Source organism: Microtus oregoni, unplaced genomic scaffold (assembly GCF_018167655.1).
Source record: "Microtus oregoni isolate MIOR12 unplaced genomic scaffold, Mior012 000015F_ref0000493, whole genome shotgun sequence".
Classification (NCBI taxonomy): Eukaryota; Metazoa; Chordata; class Mammalia; order Rodentia; family Cricetidae; genus Microtus; species Microtus oregoni.
The window spans coordinates 30,475,544-30,498,676 of NW_024543074.1; the positions used below are offsets into that span (position 1 = coordinate 30,475,544).

The following is a 23,133-nucleotide window of genomic DNA, read 5'->3' on the forward strand; positions in this document are numbered from 1 at the left end:
CTGGATGCAAAGGCTCTTTGATCATATAAACATCTGTCCATGGGTTTCAGAGGTGAGGACATGGACATCTGGGTTGCATCATTCTGTCCACCACCATCTCTGTGTGTTATGAAATACTTCTTTACACTGTGTGAAGATGTGTCACTATGAGTGGTTTAATAAAGGTGTGGTGGTGCATACCTTTAATCCCAGCACTCAGCAGGCAGATCTCTGTGAGTTCAAGGCCAGCCTGGTCTACAAGAGCAGGTTCCAGGACAAGCACCAAAGCTACACAGAGAAACCCTGTCTCGAAAAACAAAATAAAATAAAATGAAAAATAAAAGCTAAATGGTCAATAGCTAGGCAAGAAGAGGTTAGGCAGGACTTCTGGGGACAGGGAGGACTCTGGGAAGAAGAAAGGTGGAGTTGCCTTGGACATGGAGAGGAAACAGGAGGTGGAAGGTGGAAAAGAGGTAATGTCGTGTGGCAGAATGTAGGTTAACATAGGTGGGTTAATTTAAGTGTTAAGGGCTAGTGGGACCAGCCTAAGCCAATGGACAAGCTTTTATAATTAATAAATCTCTATGTCATTATGTGTAAGCTGGTGACAGATGAAAATGCACACTACATATGTGCTCCCCCCCGCTTCAGGGAGAGCTTTTCCTTCAGTCTCAGGTTTTGGTTGCTGGTTTGTAAGATAATCATTAGCTTCCAGCTCTCAAGCAGACACACCTTCCAGAAGACACGAGAACAAGCCAGTTCTTTCTTACACATCTCTCTTTGAGAAGAGAAAACTTTGGTCAGAAGCCTTAGAGCAGATTGCCTTCATGGGTAGTTGCCTGAGACGGGTCATGGCTCTTTACTAATCCATCTTTTTTAATTGCTCTGAGATAATACTTTGATCTGGTTGTTAAAGAGCTGGTCTCCCTAGAGAGCTCAGGGCAGCAAGCACCATGAAGCTCTGGGTCATTCTGCACAGGCACAGTTCTGTGCTCGATGGTGTACATGTCATCTCGCTTTCCGCAAACAGAAAGGGTGGTATTAATCTAACCAAGAGAAAACCAAAGTTCGGCTAGATGCTTTCTCTGTATTCAACTTACTATATCTATGACTAAGGTCAGCCCACAGGATCTGTAATTCTATATGCAATTCAACCCACTTCATATTGAAAATAAACTGGAAAAATGCATCTGTAATGAAGGTGTCAGGCCTTTTCTCTTGTCACTATTGTCTAAATAATCCAGCATAAAAACCACTTTTATAGCACTTACGTTGTAAATGATGCAAGTAATCCAGAGACCACTGAAAATATACAGACGCATAAGTCATATGCAAATGCATCACCTTTTTATACAACGACTTGAACATTTCCAGGCTTTGGTATCAGTGGGGGGCCTGGAAGCAGTCCTTCACAGATACTAAAGGATGACTTATTACCATATATGGAGACAAAGGCACATCCTATTAGGGACAAGAGTAAACTGAACTCTGCTGTCTATCAAAACAGAACTTGTCCATGCTATGACAGAGCTGTCAGAGGGAGTCAACACCTTGGAAGTCCACACCATGGCTCCAAGAAAACTGTCTGTCAGCATGTTCTTGTCCTTGAAGACAGACCAGCATTCCCACTGTGGCTAAGCACCCAGAAGACCAGCATTCCCACTGTGGCTAAGCACCCAGAAGACCAGCATTCCCACTGTGGCTAAGCACCCAGAAGACCAGTATTCCCACTGTGGCTAAGCACCCAGAAGACCAGTATTCCCACTGTGGCTAAGCACCCAGAAGACCAGCATTCCCACTGTGGCTAAGCACCCAGAAGATCAGTATTCCCACTGTGGCTAAGCACCCCACCCCCCGAAACTGCTGAGAAAGGAGCATCTTGCTCAGACAAAGACAGTAACAGTGAAACTGAAGCTGAAGAGCTTAAGTCTGAGTCTCATATGCTTATCAGCCAGGGTCCAGTGAAGAAGCAAAATTCCTACCAGCTACTGATGTGGGATTCCCCTCTGTATGCTGTGAATACCATCGGTGAATAAAGAAACCTCCTTGGCCTTTTGATAGGGCAGAACTTAGATAGGGGGGAAAACTAAACTGAATGCCGGGAAAAAACAGGCAGAGTCAGAGAGAAGCCATGGAACTGCCGCCAGAGACAGACATGCCAAAACTCTGCCAGTAAACCACTGCCACGTGGCGATACACAGATTAATGGAGATAGGTTAAATTAATATGTAAGAGTTAGCCAATAAGAAGCTAGAGCTAATGGAACAAGCAGTAATTTAATTAATATAGTTTCTGTGTGATTGTTTCGGGGCTGAGCAGCTGGGAACCAACAAGCAGCCTCCCTGCAACAAGCAACTTTTATAAAAGAAAAGTTAGTACAGAAAATTGCTAACCAGGTACAAAGGGTTTAAAAAAAAAGGAACCCCCACATACCCGAGGTGCAGTACAGGTGTGAGGAATGAAACAAAGGTTTGGGGTGAGAATGAAGAGCCTGAGTGAGATCTCCAGCACCCACACAAATGCTGGGTAGGTGTGGCATCCTGCCTGCAATCTAAAGACAGAGACAGGGAGTTCCCAGTCGTAAGCTGGCCAGCTAGACTAGCTGGGTTGGTGAGCTCTGGGTCTCAATCAAGAGTCCTACCTTCATACACAACCTAGAGACTGGATAAGAAGATGTTGAGGAAAACACCTAATCTCAACTTGTAGCCTCCACAAGCACACATTTGCTTAAAAAGCGAGGCTGGGCAGTGGTGGTGCACACCTTTAATCCCAGCACTTAGGCGTAGACAGGCGAATCTCTGTGAGTTCAAGGCCAGCCTCTTCTATGGAGCAAGTTCCAAGACAGGCTCCAAAGCTACAGAGAAACCCTGTCTGGGAAAAAAAAGTACATTATATATTTTCAGCATAAACACAGCTCCTGAAAATATACTAAGTTTTTCCACAGATTCAGGCAATGACCCCAATCCCAAACACAAGCTGATGTGCAGGATGCCGAGTGGGTGCCCTGCGCAGGACACTTTCTGTAGCTGGGCTAGGGAGGGCTGTGTATCAGCATCACACAGAGCTTTTGCCAAGAACATCTGCTCCCTTCATCTAGTACCATTCCTAGATCTGGCAGGGGTGTCCTAGGAAATTATTAATACATTGTTCCTTTGGGAGGTAGAGAGAGAAACCAAGTCAGAGTCGAGAAGACTGACTTGTGCTGTCTGGAAGAGGGAGTCACTGAAAGCCTAGAGGGCTGAGCTCTCAACACTCAAGTGCAAGGAGAGAGCATGAATCTAAGGAGTCCCCACTGTGTGCGAACCTGAGGGAGACACACGGCAGTGGCTGTTTCTAGAGCACTGGTTCTCAGCCTTCCTAATGCTGGACCCTTCAATACAGTTCCTCATGTTATGGTGACCCCCAACCTAGACAATTATTTTTGTAGCAACATAACACAGTAATTTTGCAACTATTATGAATCACAATATAAATATCTGTGTTTTTCGATGACCTTAGGCAACTCCTGTGAAAGGGTCATTTGACACCCCCAAAGGGCTCGCAACCCAGAGGTTGAGAACTACTGTTCTGTAGAGACAGCACAAAAAGGTCACTGGCTCAACCATGTGGACAGCTTTAAGTGCAAAGCCTTTACGTAAAGAACCCTGATGCTGAGAGGGAGTCCCAGTGGGAGCCAATGAAGACAAACCAACACAGTAGCTTAGCAAGTCTAAAATTAAATAGCATGGTTTGGTCAAGTTCCCCCCAAGTTCTGTGTATGAAAGTCCTATTCCCCAAGGTGGTAGGAAGGAGAGGTGGGAAATGCTGAGGAGATGGAGCCTATGAGAACTTGAAGACAACAGAGTTATACCTTTGGGAGGAGTTGGGGGACCCTGGTCACTTTCCTCTCACTTTCTTATCGCTCCCTAACTCATCAAGCAAGAGGTTCACTCACTCTGCCATGTGCTTGTGCCACGAAATACATTCTCACCACAGACCCAAAGCAACAACATGTAGTTATAGTTTTTTGTTTTGTTTTGCGGGGGGGGGGGGGGGCGGGCGGGATTGAGACAGAGTTTCTCTGTAGCTTTGGAGCCTGTCCTGGAATAGCTCTTATAGACCAGACTGGCCTCGAACTCACAAAAATCTGCCTGCCTCTGCCCCTCCCCCAAGTGCTGGGATTAAAGGTGTGCACCACCACCGCCTGGCTGTTTTGTTTTTAAAAGACTTCTTTAGAAGCCTCATAATATCAAAGTGTACTGGGGGTTCAAATTATGATCTTTAATACTGCCATCCAATTAGATTTTTAAAAAGACAGCTGTGACTCAAAATATGTTTAAAGCACATCCACATTATATATCAACCAGAAGGTCCAACCGCTAGACCCCGATCTTAGCTCCCAGCCTCCTACAGAGGAGGCTCAGTGACTGCTGAACGGCTGTAGGTATAAAAGAGCACAAGAAGGAATGGACAGGGATTATGAAATCATGGCATACTCTCTTGTCTAGAGTTCCCATAAGCCACACTTAAACACTGAGGTTCCTGGAGGGCTGCATGTGCTGAAAAATCTCAAGTGCATATCCTAAATGAGGAGTGTCAGAAGTGGGCATGTTATAAATGTCCAAAACAAGCCCAGGAGCAGCCCCGGGCCCGGCTACTGAACATGAAGTATTCTCCACCATGAAGCTACTTAGAATCATCCTTTCCCCCTGAGACATCCATCTTTTCCCTCCTTTCTTACCCCAAACACTTCCTTGGTTATAGGGTGAGGATTCCAACTTGAGTTTGGAGAGGGGGCTGCTCAAACCAGAGAAATGTCAGGCATGCCATTTCCAGCATGACTTCTACAGCTTCGGTGTTATAACTAAACAGAAAGAACAAAGATACTGAAATATTAATCATGCCGCCCTGCTGCCCACTGGGAGGCACTGGAAATGGCAGCACAGCGCTGGCTCCTGGCCTCAAGTGCACATTGCTGCTGTGCAACTCACAGACACTCCCCTTCCTGAACATATGGACAGACCTCAGCAAAGAATTTGCCTCAGTGAACCCTGACTAGCCAATCAAAACCAGAAGGTTCCAAGTTCAGTGACTAATATCAGGAACAAATTGTGCGTGGTGAAAAGGAGATTTTGTGTGCAGGGGAAATTTATACCCTGAGATCAGCCATGTCACAGGTGTGTGGATCACCTGGAGATGCTGAACTTTGAAAAGGCCACTTCAAACATTTCTTCCAGCAGCACGCCTGTCATCACCGAGTCTGAGAACCCAACAGTGCCTCGTCGTATCTGGGACCCCCAGGACTGACAGGGGCAGTCTCCACACCGAGTCTGCATCTTCGCCAGTGAATTTACTTTAATGCTCTCAGCCCATAAGGTAGGGATTATCATCCCCGTTCTATGGGAGGGGACCAAAGCCGGGAAAGATGAAGTCTGTTGCTCTAGAGTCAGGCAGCCGGGAAACAGAGGGGGCGGGCCCCTCTGACTCCGGAGCCTTGCCCTTGACCACCGTACATCTGGCATTCTTTCCCCTCTCTTATTCCCTAGTACTCACGGAAAGGTAAAAAATAGAAAACCGGTGGAGGAAACATTCTAACACAAACAGGCCTGGCTGTTTAAGACGACCTAGGAAACACGGGGCCTCGATTTCCACAGGGTGACCTGAACTCATTAATTGCCTTGGAAGATAAAGTGGGAACTTTGAGCATTCGAAAGCTGGAATCTGAACTTTAAAATGCCCCCTAATCCAAAGCTTTCTAAGGACTGGCTTTTTTTAAGTGGAAAACTCCACCCCTGACCTCATGTCAAAACATAGGTGCGGGTCAGTGCCAAAGCTCGCTGGGTAAAGGTGCTTGCCACCAAACTTGAGTTTAGTCTCCAGGACTCATAAGGTGCAAGCACAGCATCACTGATTGTAACATGAGGAGCCTGCTTGGGCAGGGAGCCAGGCAGGTCACAGCCCACTGCTCCATCTACAACTGATTCCTGAATTGTTCTCTAACCACCACATGCATACTGTGGCATGTGCATGATCACACACATCCACATTATACATACACACATATAAATACAGTTCTCTGCTCCACACCCCCCCCCCCCCGCATTCCAGAGACATCCCTGAGACACAATGATGGTTGGAGGGAACTGATTGGGCCATACTGAGCACCTGGTAACCAGGGCTGCCTTTAACTCTGGCAGAGTGGATACTGTTGCCATTTATGATCATTCATTGACCTCAACTGCATGGTCTACATGTTCCAGTATGATTCTACCCATGGCAAGTTCCATGGCACAGCTAAGACTAAGAAAGGGAAACTTGTCATCAACAGGAAGGTGTTCTCCATCTGCCCGGAATAAGATCCTGCCAACACCAAACGGGTAATGCTGGTGCTAAGAAGGCAAAGATTTACTTGAAGAGTGCCCCCAAAAAGGTTATCATTTCTGTTCCTTCTGCTGATACTCCCATGATGTGTGTGAATCATACATAAGACATATGACAACTCACTCAATATAGCCAGCCCAACAACTGCTTAGGACCCTTGGTCAAGGTCATCCATGGTAGCTTTGGCATTGTGAAAGGATTCATGATCACAGTTCATGACACCACTGCCATCCAGAAGACTGTGGATGCCCCTCTATGAATCTGTGCCATGATAGGCATGGAGCTGCATCCCTGCATCCACTGGCACTGCCAAAGCTGTGTGTGGGCAAGGTCATCCCAGATCTGAATGGAGGGCTCACTGGCATGGCCTTCCATATTCCTACCCCCAGTGTGTTGGTCATGAATCTGACATGCCACTGGGAGAAAGCTACCAAGTACTATGACAGCAAGAAAGTGGCGAAGCAGGCATTGGAGGGCCCACTAAAGGGCATCCTGGGCTACACTGAGGATAGGTTGTCTCTTGTGACTTCAACAGTGGCACCCACTCTTCCACCTTTGATGCTGGGGCTGGCATTGCTCTCAGTGACAAGTCTGTAAATGTCTGTAAATGTCATTTCCTGGTCTGACAATGAATACAGCTACAGCAGCAGGATGGATGCTCCGTCTCCAAGGAGTAAGAAGCCTTGGACCACCCACCCTAGCAAGAACACAGAGCAGGAGAAGTTATGAGCTGCTAAGAGTTCTGCCCCAACTCAGCCGCCAACACTGAGCATCTCCCCTCACAGTTTCCACCCCACACTCCCAAGGAGAGGAGCTTGTAGAGCCCTATTCTCTTGAATGCCATTAATAAAGTTCACTGTACCCACAAAAAATCCTATACACATAAAAAAATAAAAACTTAAAAACAAACAAAAATACTGCACAAAATTACTTTCAGGATATACACACAGGTATACAGAAAATTCAAGTGAGTTCTGAGTTTAGACTTAGTTTGCAGTCCCAAGATATTTCATTATGTAATGTCAATACTCCAAACTTTAGAAAGAAAAAGGGATATTCAGCATATACTTTCAAGACAAAGGGCTTTTGGGCTCTGGAGAAGATAATAGAATTTGAATATCAGGATGGGCAGCAGCATGGAGGGACACCTGCTAGCCCTTCAGATGCTTTGTAAGACTGTGAGGACATAGTCAGCATTAGCCACAGAAGTATAAATGGTATTAAAACCCCACACTGCCACCAGACAGCAGCGTGGCCCAATGGCTTAACCGAACATGGAACAGACAGTAGCATGACACCATGAAGGGAACACGGATCAAGCACTTGTTCTGCGCATGCACCACGCTGAGCTTCACCTCTTTTACTCCTCAACAACCCTCCCCACCCGCCCCTGAGATGGGAACCACTCTTTTTCCCACCCCCCTTTCCCCTTGGGGCTGAGATAAGTAAATGGGGAGACCAAGTAGGACGACTGAACAAACGCATTCGCAGCTGTGCTGCTGACAGAGGACACAAGGGGACCTCTGTCCCATTACAACAGAAATGGAAACCAAGATGCGAAGGAAACACATTCTCAGCCAAAACCTTCGATGGGGGGTTTTGCTGCTGATGTTTGCTTGCTTTCTTATTTTCTCTCAAGAATCAGGGAGGAGAGAGAATTGAGATCAATCCGCCCCATCAAAATCAAAAACATGCTTTTCCATGCAGGGCTGTGGGGAAGGCCTAGGGCCCATGACTTATCAGAAAATAGCATTTTTAAAAGAAGCCTCTTGTCGTGCTTTCAGGTTTTGCTCATGTAAGACACAGCTCACTGGGCATTCATTTTTGGAGATACCATGGTGTCCTCCTGTACCTGACAGACTGCTTCCGTCCTTATGTCAAAACTAGGAGGCTAAGGATGGACGCATTCCATATGCTGTCGACAGAGAAGAAAGAGGGGGACTTAACCGTTACATCGCATGAACCTGGTGCCCTGCTGCATCCCATTCCTGCCTTTTGTTCTCTACAACCTACATGCCAAGTGTCTTTAGAACCCAACCCACGAGAAGGAGGAACAGGTTCAGCCCGAGTTGGTGCACAGTGGTATTACAATCACGTAAAAGCATACCGGGGAGCAGCTGGGGACACAAGCTCGGGAGCCTGGTTAGTGCTTTCAGTCCTTGAGCGGGGTAAGCACTGTCCTGCCGGCATGATGGTGCATCAGGACCTCCCAGAGGATCCAACACATTCCATTTCACGCAAGTCTAAACCCACATCAGCCTGTCTGTCCCCACCACCATCACCACCACTCCCCTCCACCATGGGAGATATCTCATGCCTGTCAGCTTTTGCACAGAAGCCCGAGGTCCACAACCTCAGGTTACATGCATGAAAATGATGTAAGATGAAACGACTGGATGGCCTCTTCAATATCCATCCCAAACCATGCCTTCAATGTTGGACTGTCTGTGGGCCCGCCCAAACGTCTCCTCCAACACAAAACAACTCACTTCTTCCTATACCCTTTATCCATTTCCAGCAAGCGTAAGCATTATTATTGAAACAAAGCAAAACAAAAATGGCGACCCTTGGGCTCTTTGCTTGAACAGATGACAAGAGCAGTAAAATGAGAAGAATTATCCTTCACCCGACTCCCACCTCTGAGTTGGCCATATTGGAACGAGTTAAGTTGCATGAAACAGAGTCAGGACTGACGCCAAAAGCAAAGTTGAGGATTGTTTCTCGTGTCTCAAATGATCTTATCCAAAAGACCTGCCCTAAGATTGTATTCAAAGGCACACATCAAACCTGGTTAGACACAAGCACTGTATGACCAGTTTTTGGCTCTTAAGTACATAATAAACATTTTAAATTGTTTACATATTTCGAACTTAAAAAAGATCAACAGAACTATTCACTGGTGATGTCAACTTCGGTTTCCAAATTACTGTCTGAAATGGCTAAACAAGACAGAATGTCGTTGTCACTGCACCCACAATATCTCCTCTAGGGTTTCACTCTCTTGGTGGGGCAGACAGATAGAAAATGAATACCGTCATGGCTGGCCCCAAAGCAAACTGTGAAGACCGAGCTGCCTCCCAGCTCAGCTCCCGTAAGATCCCAAGCAGCATTGGTCCCTGTCTCCCTGTCTCTCCCAGCTTCAGCACTTGGCTCCAATCAGATCACCTCTATCCTGTGGCTTTGCTTTTCATTACCAGCATTGTACGATCCTACCCGCCACCTCATACGCTCAGTGAGTTCCTTCAGAACCACATTTTCTGAGGCCGGTACAGAGAGACACCAAGTCCAGCGGAAAGTCATCATTTCCATAGTGGACTTTTTTCATCTGAGACAGTGATGATCGTAACAGGCCAGAATCCACCTTCTGAAGAACACAGGTCTGCCTCTCTCAGGAACATGCATCCTCACGTCGACAGTTTCCCTCACTGAACATGTCAGTATGGCATACGTGGAACAGGCCTGCATAGAATGTGTGTTCTTCTGAGGCTGGTCTTAGCAAGTACCCTGGACTTGGATGTGGGGAAAGTCACTGCGAACTGATTAAGTGTGGCTCATGGTGCCTGGGCTGCATAACAACGCAGCTTATGCTGACCACTGGCTTTCCTATGTGATGGGTGCCTTGAGTAATGCCTGTGCACTCATCTCTATCGAGACCGCTGATCAGCAGTATTTCACACATGCTGTCCCAGCTTATTCGGGGGATTAAGAGCATCCTGTGTGACTTTACTGGCTCAACGTCCTTGGAAGGCTGCCCCTGGGTGCCCTTGGACTTTACTCGTGAGCCTGGCCCTTGGTTGATTCTGTACCCACTTGATTCCTATTGTTTGCAGTGCTAAACATGGAATTAGTGAGCACGGAACAGATGTTCATAAGGGAAACAAGAAATTTCTAGGTTTGTATTTCATGCAGATCAGAATACTTTGTCCCAAAAGGAACTCACTACAGTGATTCCATTTTAGTTATATTTCAAAAGAAAAACCAAGGTTAAGAAATGTTTGGTGACTTGCCTGAGGCTGGCTCACTAAGAAAAGCCAAGGTTAGGCCTGATATCTGTGGGTTATTTATGCCATTACTGCCACTGATACCTTACAAGAAACAAATTAAAGGAGTAGGGTTGAATTTGGCTCTCAGTTTGAGGACCCAGGCCACCATGGTGGCAGCAGGCAGCAAGAGCTTAATGGCACTGGTCACATTGTACTCACAGCCAGAGAGAGTGGGGAACGACACTGTACTCACAGCCAGAAGAGAGTGGGGAACGGCACTGTACCCACAGTCAGAAGAGAGTGGGGAACGACACTGTACCCACAGTCAGAGAGTGGTGAACGGCACTGTACCCACAGTCAGAAGAGAGTAGGGAACGACACTGTACCCACAGCCAGAAGAGAGTGGGGAACGACACTGTGCCCACAGTCAGAGAGTGGTGAACGGCACTGTACCCACAGTCAGAAGAGAGTGGGGAACGACACTGTACCCACAGTCAGAGAGTGGTGAACGGCACTGTACCCACAGTCAGAAGAGAGTGGGGAACGGCACTGTACCCACAGTCAGAAGAGAGTAGGGAACGACACTGTACCCACAGTCAGAAGAGAGTAGGGAACGACACTGTACCCACAGTCAGAAGAGAGTAGGGAATGACACTGTACCCACAGTCAGAAGAGAGTAGGGAACGACACTGTACCCACAGTCAGAGAGTGGTGAACGGCACTGTACCCACAGTCAGAGAGTGGTGAACGGCACTGTACCCACAGCCAGAAGAGAGTGGGGAACGACACTGTACCCACAGTCAGAAGAGAGTAGGGAATGACACTGTACCCACAGCCAGAAGAGAGTGGGGAACGACACTGTACCCACAGTCAGAAGAGAGTGGGGAACGACACTGTTCCCACAGTCAGAGAGTGGTGAACGGCACTGTACCCACAGTCAGAAGAGAGTGGGGAACGACACTGTACCCACAGTCAGAAGAGAGTAGGGAATGACACTGTACCCACAGCCAGAAGAGAGTGGGGAACGACACTGTACCCACAGTCAGAAGAGAGTAGGGAATGACACTGTACCCACAGTCAGAAGAGAGTAGGGAACGACACTGTACCCACAGTCAGAAGAGAGTAGGGAACGACACTGTACCCACAGTCAGAAGAGAGTGGGGAACGACACTGTTCCCACAGTCAGAGAGTGGTGAACGGCACTGTACCCACAGTCAGAAGAGAGTGGGGAACGACACTGTACCCACAGCCAGAAGAGAGTGGGGAACGACACTGTACTCACAGCCAGAAGAGAGTGGGGAACGACACTGTACCCACAGTCAGAAGAGAGTGGGGAACGACACTGTACCCACAGTCAGAGAGTGGTGAACGGCACTGTACCCACAGTCAGAAGAGAGTGGGGAACGACACTGTACCCACAGTCAGAAGAGAGTAGGGAACGACACTGTACCCACAGTCAGAAGAGAGTAGGGAACGACACTGTACCCACAGTCAGAAGAGAGTAGGGAACGACACTGTACCCACAGTCAGAAGAGAGTGGTAAACACAGTGTTCAGCGCCCTTTCTCCTTTTATCTAGGACTCCAGCCTGAAGAATAGCGTCACCCATATTTAAATCTTCCACCTAAAGCAACTTGATGTGAAAACTCCCAAACATGCCCAGAGATTATCTTTTAGATTCTAGATTCTAGATCCTGCTAAGTTGACAATTGGTGCTAGTCACAACAAAACCTTGCAACAGGACCCAGGGCCAGAACCTCCATCCTTCTGGCATCTTTGCAGGAAAGAGGAAACGGAAAGGCAGTGTGTCACCTTGTCTGACCTTTAGAACATGCTCACGGAGTGACTCAAATTCTATCACCTTACAGTCACTCAAGAATTGCAAAAGTACCACCTGTACAAACATGGGCTTACAGATCCATTTTAGTGAGCAGCAGACCTTGGGGAGGGCTGCAGGTCAGCTCCAGGCCTCTCTCTTCTACAGAGGCACAGAGGAAGGAAACTCTGTTCAGAGTGGCAGGCACGAGTTTCCAGGGTGAGGTGATGTCAGGTGAGGTGGTATAGAGCCTCCGCATTGTGCTGTGTGGGAGTGTGTGCTTCAGTTCAGTGGCTACAGTTGGGGCACTATGGTGGCCTCCTCTCTCTTAGAGGTCAACTAGGAACTGTGGGGAAGCCCAAGGGAAAGGAAGCCTGATGAGTCACCTCCCCCAGCTGTCCTGAGGCTTGAGCATAAATGTCCTTTTCTTTGACTAACATGTCATAAACTTTTCTTCTGGAAAATGCTGGTCCCACCAGTTACATGGCAAACTATGTGCAGTGCCAGGGTCAAAACCAACATATGGGCCGAGAAAGAAATGAAGAAGGTATTGGTCTGGCAAAGGCAAAGAAGTTCTTGTGGCTCAAAGAGGACCAATCCTTGCTCATCATCAGAACTAAAGCAGCAGCAAAGGCTCATGAGGAGCACCATGCCTATTTCTGCATACTCAACAGACCCACAGACACCGGCTCTGGGCTGTGCTGCTAAAAAAAAAAAAAAAAAATAGATGAAACATTTATCTTTATTCCTGGTTCTGGGCAAGAGCTTTGGAAACCCTGGAATTTCCTCATAAGACTGGGTTATTTTTTTTTTTTGTTATCTGTGAGAAGTGCTTTTAGATTTATGCGAACAAGGTAAATCATGGTAGGGCCTTTAAATAATGAGGAGAGGACTAGCCCTATGGATGATTAGAGCATTGAAAGCTGCAGGCCCAATTTCACTTCCAACGGTGAGGAAGGAGACTGGAGCCTGAGGCCTGCACCATGGCCAGTGGTCACTCAGGTAATGAAACCTCCACAAAAATCCACCAACAAGGTCAAGGCAGCTTCTAGGTCAGGGAACACAAGGATGTACTGTGAACATGGCACATGTGGGAAGGGCACGGACGCTCTGCATCACCTCACCCTGATACATGAATGTGCCATGAGCACGGCACATGTGGGAAGCACACAGAGTGAGTACCACTCACCCTGACACTCGCCCCATACATTACTCTACTTGGCTGTTCCTGAGTAGCAACTGCTACGATGAAACTCTAATCGTAAGTACGGTACTTTCCAGAGTTCTGTAAATGCTCTCATAAAGTACCCAATTCAGGAGTCAGGAGAATGCATAGCTAACCAGATGGAAGTGTCTGGCGATACCCAGGACTTAGAGCTGTATCTAGGGTGGGACTGAGTGGCACTGGGCTGGACTGAGCCTGCAGACCTGTGGAGCATCAGAAACTGCTGGATGCCCAGCTGGAGTCAGACAAGTGTTAGGACGATGGATTATCTATCTTGTTCCTCTTCACTCCCCCTCTACTAACTCCCCTCTTCCTATAGACAAGGACTGCTCACCCTCAAGTGCCTAAAACCATGACTACAAGGAACAGAATTACCTTTCTCCATCTCCCCAATTTTACTATTTTAGGGAAATTCGGTGGTGAAGACATCAGGTGATAAGCTGGTCTGCCACGCACAGAAGCCCTAGAAACAACTTCCACAGACACGATGTGAAACATTTCTTCTATTGAAGCCTCTGGAGCACCAGCTGTCTGGGTAGAATAACTTAAATCGCTACTGTTACTTCAGGAAAAACCATGACTTTTAGTTCTAAACAGTAGAGTTCAGCGTGCTTGTTGCCTCCTTCCTTCCAGAGAGCACGGTCACACTGCGGAGACAATTTTTTTAGCCTGAAAGTGACTCCATGGTGGCAGTGAAAACACAAGGGAGGGCTATCAATGAACAAGTCATTTGGAAGACTCACTCGCTTAAAGACGAGACTGGACTGTATTGACAAACCACAATGGGGGAGAAGCTCCAACTTGAAATACACACGGCTACAGAGAGAAGCTCTTTCTTCCCCAACAGAGAGTTCTGGAGAGCCGCCAAGCTTGGAGTCAATGGCTACTGGCAGCCACAGAATGTTCTACAAAGAAAGTGGCTGTACGGCAGGAATCAGGGCTCTGAGCAGAGATCTGTCTATGGAGCAGCTGGGCCCGACTACCCTGAGCCCTGCCCTGTGTGGGCTGCAGCCTCCAGGCTTCACTCCCAGCTGGAGCTCTTGGCCAGCTCTCTCTGGAGAGGAAGGGCTGCTGTGGAAGCCCATGGGAGCTAGTATCTAGGCGAGGAAATGAGTCAGAGACCCGGGGATAACTACAGGGTAAAAAGAGGTCAGTGAAGAAGTCACGTCACCCTGGGGTAAAGTTCTGCCATTTCACCCCAGGTTAAAGTTCTAACTTCACTACTTCTGTGGTGAGGGTTGCAGCAAAGGTCCCGAATCTGCTTGTGCCCTCTTTTTACTTAACCCAATGGGAAGCCTGCCTACAGTACAACCTATCTACTTGTAGATTCATGGCAAGTTATCCTAGGCAAGAAAGAAGCCTCCTGGGTAAATCAATCTACTACCGCATAAGAAGCCCATCCCAGCTGTCTATACACATCAATGTGGTCCTCTGCTCATAAGCATAAAGTGTCAATAGAAAATTTGTAGATCTGTAAGGAAAATCACAGAGACAGGGACTGTAATTACTACAAACTGCATGCCTAAAACAACCTTCATTTTCCTACAAGTCCAGAGACTATAAGAGAGCTGCTTCCTAAGGCCCTTCCTGGTGGGTCCTCCTCGTGTCTTCCCATGGCCTCCTCTCCATACGTGTCTTCTAATTTCTTCCCTTACAAAGGGCATTGGTCATACTGAACTAGGGCCCATCCAAATGACCTCATTTTAACTTAATCACTTCTTTAAAAAGCCTCTATTAGAACACCAAAATATGAATGGGATATATATGTCATGGGCATAATTCAGGCCATAACAACATGAAAGAAAAAGTCTGAGATAAACAACCCAAACCTTGCCAAGAAAAAGTAGAAATGATACAAGGCGGGAAAAAAAAGTTAAGGTTAGTACCATTTAAAAGTCTTCAAAGGAAGACCTCACAACTGGAAAAACACACCAGTGGAAAAAAGCAACCATGAACATTAAAGCTTTCTTAACAGTTAAAACTATAGCACTCCTCAACACAGACACACAAGCAGACACAGAGACACAACTCAGACACAGACGAGACATACACATACACTCAGAAACAAACACACAGATACACACTCAAACACAGGTACACTCAGACACACACTCACAGACACACAGGCACACACAGACACACACTCAGACACAGACACATACACACACAGAGACACATTCAGACAGATGCAGACACACACATACTCAGACACACACACAGGCACACTCAGACACATACACCGGCACACTCAGACACACACACACACACACACACACACACACACACACACACCAATGAGAAGAGCCATGGAGGAGGAGAACCATTACAGAAGTCAGCAAATCTACATAAAACACTGGCTCAGACAAAGAAGGGCTTCTGTTGAAAATAGCATGAAAAATGGGGAGTTTGAAGTGAAGAATTCTAAACTTGATTTATTTGGAGATACTTATTTGCTTTAGACTTTTTTAGAAGAAAAATACAAACTTAGGTATGCATGTTAAAAATGCTGTGGACCAAGGTGGGTGGCCTGACTGAGATTCCTACTCTTGGGCGGGGACGGAAGAAATTAGTTTTCCCATAAAACCGTCATCTCCCAGCTCCTAGATTTATCCGGAAGGCCCACTTCCATCTGTCACAGGCCTAGGAAGTCCAGCCTCACTCCTGGCCCCTGTATGGGTGTACACACACTTGGCACCGAAGTCCACATCTGGCTAAGTTATCTAAGGACCACAAGACATCACTGGCAAGGATGAGAGCTCCCTAGGTTGTTTCCAAGCCCAGCTAAGAATTGAAGGACTGTCTTAAAAGATGTCTTATCTAACATTTCTATATGTGAAATACAACTTATAGAAGGTCATTAATTTGGACGAGGGACCAAACCAATACAGACTGGTTAAGTAAAATGAATGCAAAAAGCAAGCACACATCACAAGAACTGAGCTTTGGTTCCTCCTAAGCAGACACCTGCCTCAAACAAGCCGAGTCAACAAGTGCTAGGCCCTCACTGATGTCACCGTACTCCTGTTCTCTGTCCACATTGTAGTACCAGTTCTTACGGGTATGCCCTTCCCCATTTATAGAATCATCCATTAAAGCTAGTTTAGAATCTGAACTAAGTTTGTTGTAATTCTGTCTGTGTAGCCTTGGCTGTCCTGGAACTTGCTGTGTAGACCAGGCTGTCCTCGAACTCAGAGATCTGTCTGCCTCTGCCCCCATAGTGATGGGATTAAAAGCATGCACCACCACTGCCCGGCCAGGTCTATTTTTTTAAAAAAAACAAAAATGTACATTGTGAAGGAGCAGTGGAGGATCCCCACAGACTGCTTCCAATGTGGACACCACACACTGACTTGTTTTATGCTCTTGATCTTGTAAAATGGGTCCTATGAATCCCCTTGATAGCCACGAACAGACACTAAAGACTGGCTACCTTGCTCAAGATCATCCAGCTAGGTCTGAGAGTCCCACCCCTAGAGAGCGTCACCACTGGTGACATTCTAGTTCCAGTGTCCTCCTGCCCCATCCAGACATGTGGTAGATTGATTATACCTCATGGTGGCTGCACAGGACAGTTGACCAGTGTGCTCAATGGGGCAGGAAACGAGCTTATTTGTCATTCTTAGGGCAGAGTATACAACTGCAGAGACAAGTGTCCAGAGTTCTCTTACTTCCTGGTGTAGTGTCCAGCAGGTTCTGGAACAGTAGCTGTCCCAGACCAGCCTGCACAAGCACAAACCGGAGAATTATGGAATCCAACTCCAGCAAACCTTCCAGAAAGTACTCATTAAATTTTGCTGCCATAATGAAGAAAAAAACTTTCTACTTGGAAAGATTTTAAAATACTTTTCTCCAACTACATTTCTATGTGAAATATATTTCACTTGTAACATCCAAAATGATGTATTGCAATGGGCCAAATGCTAGACAGAAACACACATGCTAGCTTTACTTCTCCAAACACAAAGCCCATAAAACTACAGTGCAATGTAATTCTGAGAATATCTTTTAAAAAAGTTATCTTCTATAGTTTACATCAACATATAACTCACTATCTTAAACTTGCATTTAATAACTTTTACATGTCTTTTCATTTTAAATGCAGTAACAAAAGAAATAGGAAAAAAACCTCTCAGGATTCCTCAATAATTTTCAAAAAAAATTATTTCAAAAAAAGGGTCCTAGACCACAGATTTTGAAAGCCAGTTACTAGATAAAGGTAATCAAGATTTAAGTCTATACAGTGATACTAATAGCTGAATAGCCTATAGCAAAATATATTGATGATATCAAAAAAAAAAGCCTAGGTACTCTATGTGCATGTATGAATGTGTGTCTGATAACCTCCCCTTAAACTTTATAAAACAGAACTGATTGAATCAAATGGGAAATAATAACTTTTCAGAAACAATGGAGGATATTTCATCACATGCTTCTCAGAGGATAACACTTCACATTTTCAAAAGACATATTAGTAAGCACAGTCAAATAAATACATAGAAACCCTGTGCACATCATGGCACAGGTATGGAGGTCAAAGGACAACTCTCTAGAGTTGGTTCTCTCCTGCCACCTTGTGGGACCCAGGGACTGAAAGGAGGTTAGTTTTTGGCTAAGCAAGCACCTCATCCTCTGACCCATCTCGCAGCCTAGTCTCTTTCTTTCAGCAGTTTGCTCTTCTAGCTTATACAAGCCAAGAGAATGGGGAAATCACACACTGCTATGAAATCACTGGTTTCTAACGCTTGCCAGTTTTATCTCTAACACAACAGTGAAATACACAGCCTATGACAATGGAAGATGTTTCTCTCCAGATGACCAAAAAGAAAATTACCTGAATACTGGACATAATGGAAGAGTCTGATACTGAGGCTGGAGAGATGGCTCAGTGGTTAAGAGCACTGTCTGCTCTTCCAGAGGACCTGGGTTCAGTTCCCAGAACCTACATGCTAGATCCCAACCATCTATAACTCCAGTTCCAGGGGATTCTACGCCTCCTCTGAACTCTGTGGGCTCCTGCATGTGGTGTACACATATAACTGCAGTCTGACACATACACATAAAATAAGTATTTTTATAAAGAGCTCTGACACCAGACAGGAAGAAGTCCCCCCTCTGCACATACTGTATCAGTACAAGACCAACTGTCATGGAAGCCTAAGGGAACACCTCAAGAGATTTCAGGGTCAGTTTCCTCCTGTAAAGCTTACAGAAGTCACCCCCAATGAGCTGGAGGGTTAGCTCAGGAGTTAACAGCATTGACTACTCTTGCAGAAGCCCCAGGTTCAGTTCCCAGCACCCATGTGGTGACCAACAACCATCTACAACTCAAGGTCCCAGGAATCCGACACCTCGGCACCAGGCACACATGTGGTGCACATACATACATGCAGGCAAAACATTCATACACATAAAATCATCTTAAAAAGTACTGTTTTAAAGAAAGAAATTGTCTCAAAGTATAGAATTACAGGTAACTCAAACACTGTAGTGTAAATGTGGCTAATCTGAATTATGTGGCAACTGGCAAAAAGAGTATGACTCAAACTCACTGCTACTGTACAACAGAGGCTGGCAGCAGTTTCACTAGCTTTGAAGTCAAGATGCTCCCCCAGAGAATTGAGGGGAGACCCTTTTCTGTCTCTCCCAGTTTACAGAGCCTTTGTACCCCTTTCTTTGCGGCCCCTTCCACGATCTTCAGAGCTAGAGAACACCATCTTGTCTCAGACATTGTACTGCCTTATTCTTCCTGTCAAAGCTTCCTCTCCTCTCACCTGTAACCTCTTTTTTCCTGTGGTGCTAGACACAAAACTCAGGGCGCCCAGCCCAGCTGCATCCCTTTAGGTGGACACCTCTAACTGCATTGAGGGTCTTCCTGCATAATCACAAATACCCTTCCTGTCCCGACTGACTCAATCCGACACACCTGTAAGGTCCCTTTGGCCCAGATAGGGCAATATTTTAGTGACGGAGATGTGCCTATCTTGCTAACTTTCAGAGAGGCAAATATCCAATTTTATTCTCACTTTTCACAATGAAAATTCAGCCAGGAATTCTAACAAATCAGCAAGTGGAATCCGTTGATGTGAATGTGAAGTTCTTTTGTTTGGTTGGTTTCTGTTGTTGTTGATGTTTTGGATTTTTCGAGACAGGTTTCTCTGTGTAGCTCTGGCTGTCCTGAAACTTGCTCTGTAGTCCAGGCTGGCCTCGAACTCATAGATCTACCTGCCTCTGCCTCCTGAGTGCTACCACCACCTGACAGGACATGTGAAGTTTCGGGAGCACCACGCCCTTCAATGAGCAGTCACATTTCTAGGTCTCTGAAGGACTCACTGGTTTCCTTGCCCCAGAATTGATGTTAGGAACACAGTGGCCTTCCCTGCCATCCTGCTCTTCCATTCCCTACAGACAAGCAGAGAGTGGCATATAGGCCCCCATGACTGGGATTTCCCCTTCGCTACTGCTCTTTCCCTTTTTAGGCCCGATCACTGCCCACAAACAAGCAACTGGCGTTGGTCAGATGCTCTTAATTCCCTATGGTCAGAATGAAAACTGCATTCCTAAATTGAAGGATCCTAATCTGATCCTTTGATGCTGTGGTTATGTTCTAAGTACAACATATTTATTAGGAAGGTTTGACCCTTTGTTCCAAAATTGTCTGGCTGGTCATTATTCTAGCCGATTGCTTCTCTAAGGAAAATCATAGCAACAAGTCTGCAGCTCCAGAAACCACCCGGGCATTTACAACAAGTATCTTCTGCCTGTGGCCCTGACGTCTGTGGCACACATGTCAGAGTAAAGACCCAGGTGGGCTACAGGCTTGTCCCCCTGGAGATCCCACCAGCCTTGCTTCAGTATAGCGACAGGAATGGAGGCTGACTATAAGCCTGTCATGGCCTGGTTTTGCTTTATTTTTATTCTGAGAGCGTCAATTCTTGTGAGAGAAAATGGCTGAGTCTGCCCTATCTCTGAAGAGAAAACACACATCAGAAAACCACCCATGTAAGTAACTGCTGGCTCCCTGGGAGGCCACCACAAAGAAACCCAGCTTATGTTGGCATCTCATGGGAAAGTCCCCGTGTTTGTCTAAATGCAGATGTATCTATCTGACTGTGGGATGGGGGTAAGCTATGTGGTACAGAGAGAAAGAACTGGGCCCACGACCATAAACTCTCTGTGACACACACAACTGTGAAGGTTCTGCGCATGCGTGACATGAGCACACGGGAGGCAGTGTGAAAGTACAGTAGTACATCCTCTCAATACAGTTGACACGGGCACGCTGACATGGTGAAAGCCATCTGCTCTCTCCCTCACGTTCAGACATCAAGGTCCCAACAGAGGGACCACAAGGGCTGTTCCTCCAACTGTCTGGGTGCATGCAGTGTGAACAAGAGGGTCTCCAAAGGTGCAGGGGAGCACTGGGAGCATTAGTGATACAGTATCAGCAGGATGTCTATTGCTGTTGGCTTTGAAACACAGAAGGGATGTCAGCCAAGGAATGTGGGTGGCCACTAGAAGCTGGAGAAGGCAAAGAAAGCAATCCCTCCCTAGAGCCTTCAGAAAGGAATGCTGAGCTCTTGTTGATAACATTGGTTTTTACCCAGCAAGACTCAAGTCAGACTTGTGTGCTACCGAATATAAGACACTAAGTCTATGTTATCTTAAGCCGCTACCTTTGTGATCATAACAGGAATTGGACGCTCACCAAGACACAGACTAGGCTTTGAGGGGTGTTAAAGCACCCCCAAGCAATTCTGATAGCCACTGAAGAGGAAGGCATGCTGGTATGCTTGCTTGTGCTGGGAAATATATGGCAATTTTACCTGAGAACATGGTGAGACCAACCCAAAACCATGTGTCTTTCATTCTTAGTCACGTACCCAGGGACACTGTGGCCAGCACATGCTACAAGATGACATGTTCATCAGTTTAGGTCAGACCTCCTGCCCCAGGCAAACTTCCTTGAGATAAAAAATAAACAAGCACCAGATAGCCAAGGCTGTCCTTTTAAAATAAAGATTATCTTCCCAGTGCTGTGTCGCACTGGAGGAACTGACCAAATGCCTGGATTAAACGCAGTCCATAATTGGCCTGCTCACAGCACCAGCAGAAGGAACAAACTGTCCCCCCAGTGCTAAGCTGTCGCAAACCCCATGAGGAGTGTAGACATAGAGGGCTCTCCATTTGCTTACGAGTCTGTTTGCGTGTGACAGATGCTCAACAGCTGGATTTGTTTACTTATGATAGAGAAATGAACTGAAACCATGGGAACGATGACCACATTCCTTCTCGGGATCAAGGAGGGAAGTGCCTGTTGTAGGGTTCTGGCAAGGGCGGCCTCCCAGCAGAGAGCGACTCTGTCCCCTACCAGGCCTTCCATACCCACGCACACAGGATGCTTTGCCTCCCTACCCTGTCTTCCTTGGCTCGGATGCCGGCACGACAGAGAAGTAGCCATATCAGAAAGCAGCTTCAGCCCTGCCCTTTAGAAAAGCTGTGGCGTTCAGAGGGCTCTCTGCAACTCGGAGCTTCATTTCTAGCAATGAGGACATGGCTACCTTCCTTTCCTCATGTAGGTACATGGCATGATGCGGACAAGCGTGCTCAGCAGGTAAGGAGAGCCACTATACATGCCAGTCTGTCTCCTCACTAAGCCATGACTGCACCAGCTGCAGACCGAGCCTTTCCCCTCGGCCCTCTCACCGCATCTCTGGTTGGATGCATCTAATTTGGACTCACAGTCTCGACTCACAAACCTCTCGATTTCACTGTGTCCCTCACAGTGAGAGCACTGGCTGTTTCCTGCATGCACCCCACTCTCCATCCTCATGGTTACTCTTGTTCTGGTCCCCCCCCCCCCCCGTTACATAACTCAAGCTCAAGAGCCTCCCAAGTCCTAAGACTCCTGACCACAAGTTCATCTTTCTCAAACCACATCTGTTGCATCAAGCCCTAAATAGACACCTTCAAACATTTTTGTCCTGTGGCCTGGTCATTTATGACGGAAGAAGAGCAAACCCCACTGAGTGCAGACATGATATGAGGCCCACCCAGCTTTATTATGTTTTGTATCAAAATACCAAACACTGAGCAATTTCACATCCTCCACAGAGAAAAAAAAAAGCCCTTGAAATAAATAGATCATGAAGTATTTCTCAAAATAGTAGGGCCAGGTACGGTCAGCACATGACTATAATGCCAGTATTGGGACACAGATGCAGAAGAAAGCAAGGCAAGTTCAAAGCTAGCCTGATCCACATAGAGTTCAAGGCCACCAGGGCTATAAGCACCAAAATTAATGAAGTCAAAGCAGTCACTGAGTACTGAGAAGTTTTAGTGGCATTTTTTTACACAGTACTCGGTAACTGCAATGTAAATGCCCACAAACCACCACAGCTGCAATGAACACACTGCAATAAACCACTGCAGCCCACTGACTGCAGACTCCCCTATGACGCGAATCGACAGGGAGTCAACAAACGCCTGGACCTGTGAGGCTGCTACCAGAGGCAAGCTGAGCGGCCTCGGCCTCGTTCTTACCGTTCTGTTCATCCAGCTCGTTCCCGATTTCCTGGCCCATTTGTTTCTGGCGACTGATGATGGAGGAGAGGGCATCGAGGCCTGCGTCCTGCTCTGAAAGAAAAAGAAAGCAACGGACTAAAAACCAAAGGGAAACATTTTAAAGATAGTAAAATATGTGTTTACACATGCATACACATTGACAGACATACACACAGAGGTACATGTATCCAGGCAAGTGACACTATCCTA

General features: G+C 46.6%; 1 protein-coding gene across 1 annotated transcript in view; it reads right to left on the bottom strand.

Moving 5' to 3' along the window:
* Stx8 (syntaxin 8) overlaps nucleotides 1-23,133 on the bottom strand; it is a 241,012-nt gene that overhangs the window by 158,642 nt on the left and 59,237 nt on the right. Inside the window, exon 6 of the mRNA XM_041665805.1 lies at nucleotides 22,903-22,995. Coding sequence (XP_041521739.1) covers nucleotides 22,903-22,995 — 93 coding nt within the window. The remainder of the gene's footprint in view (nucleotides 1-22,902; nucleotides 22,996-23,133) is intronic.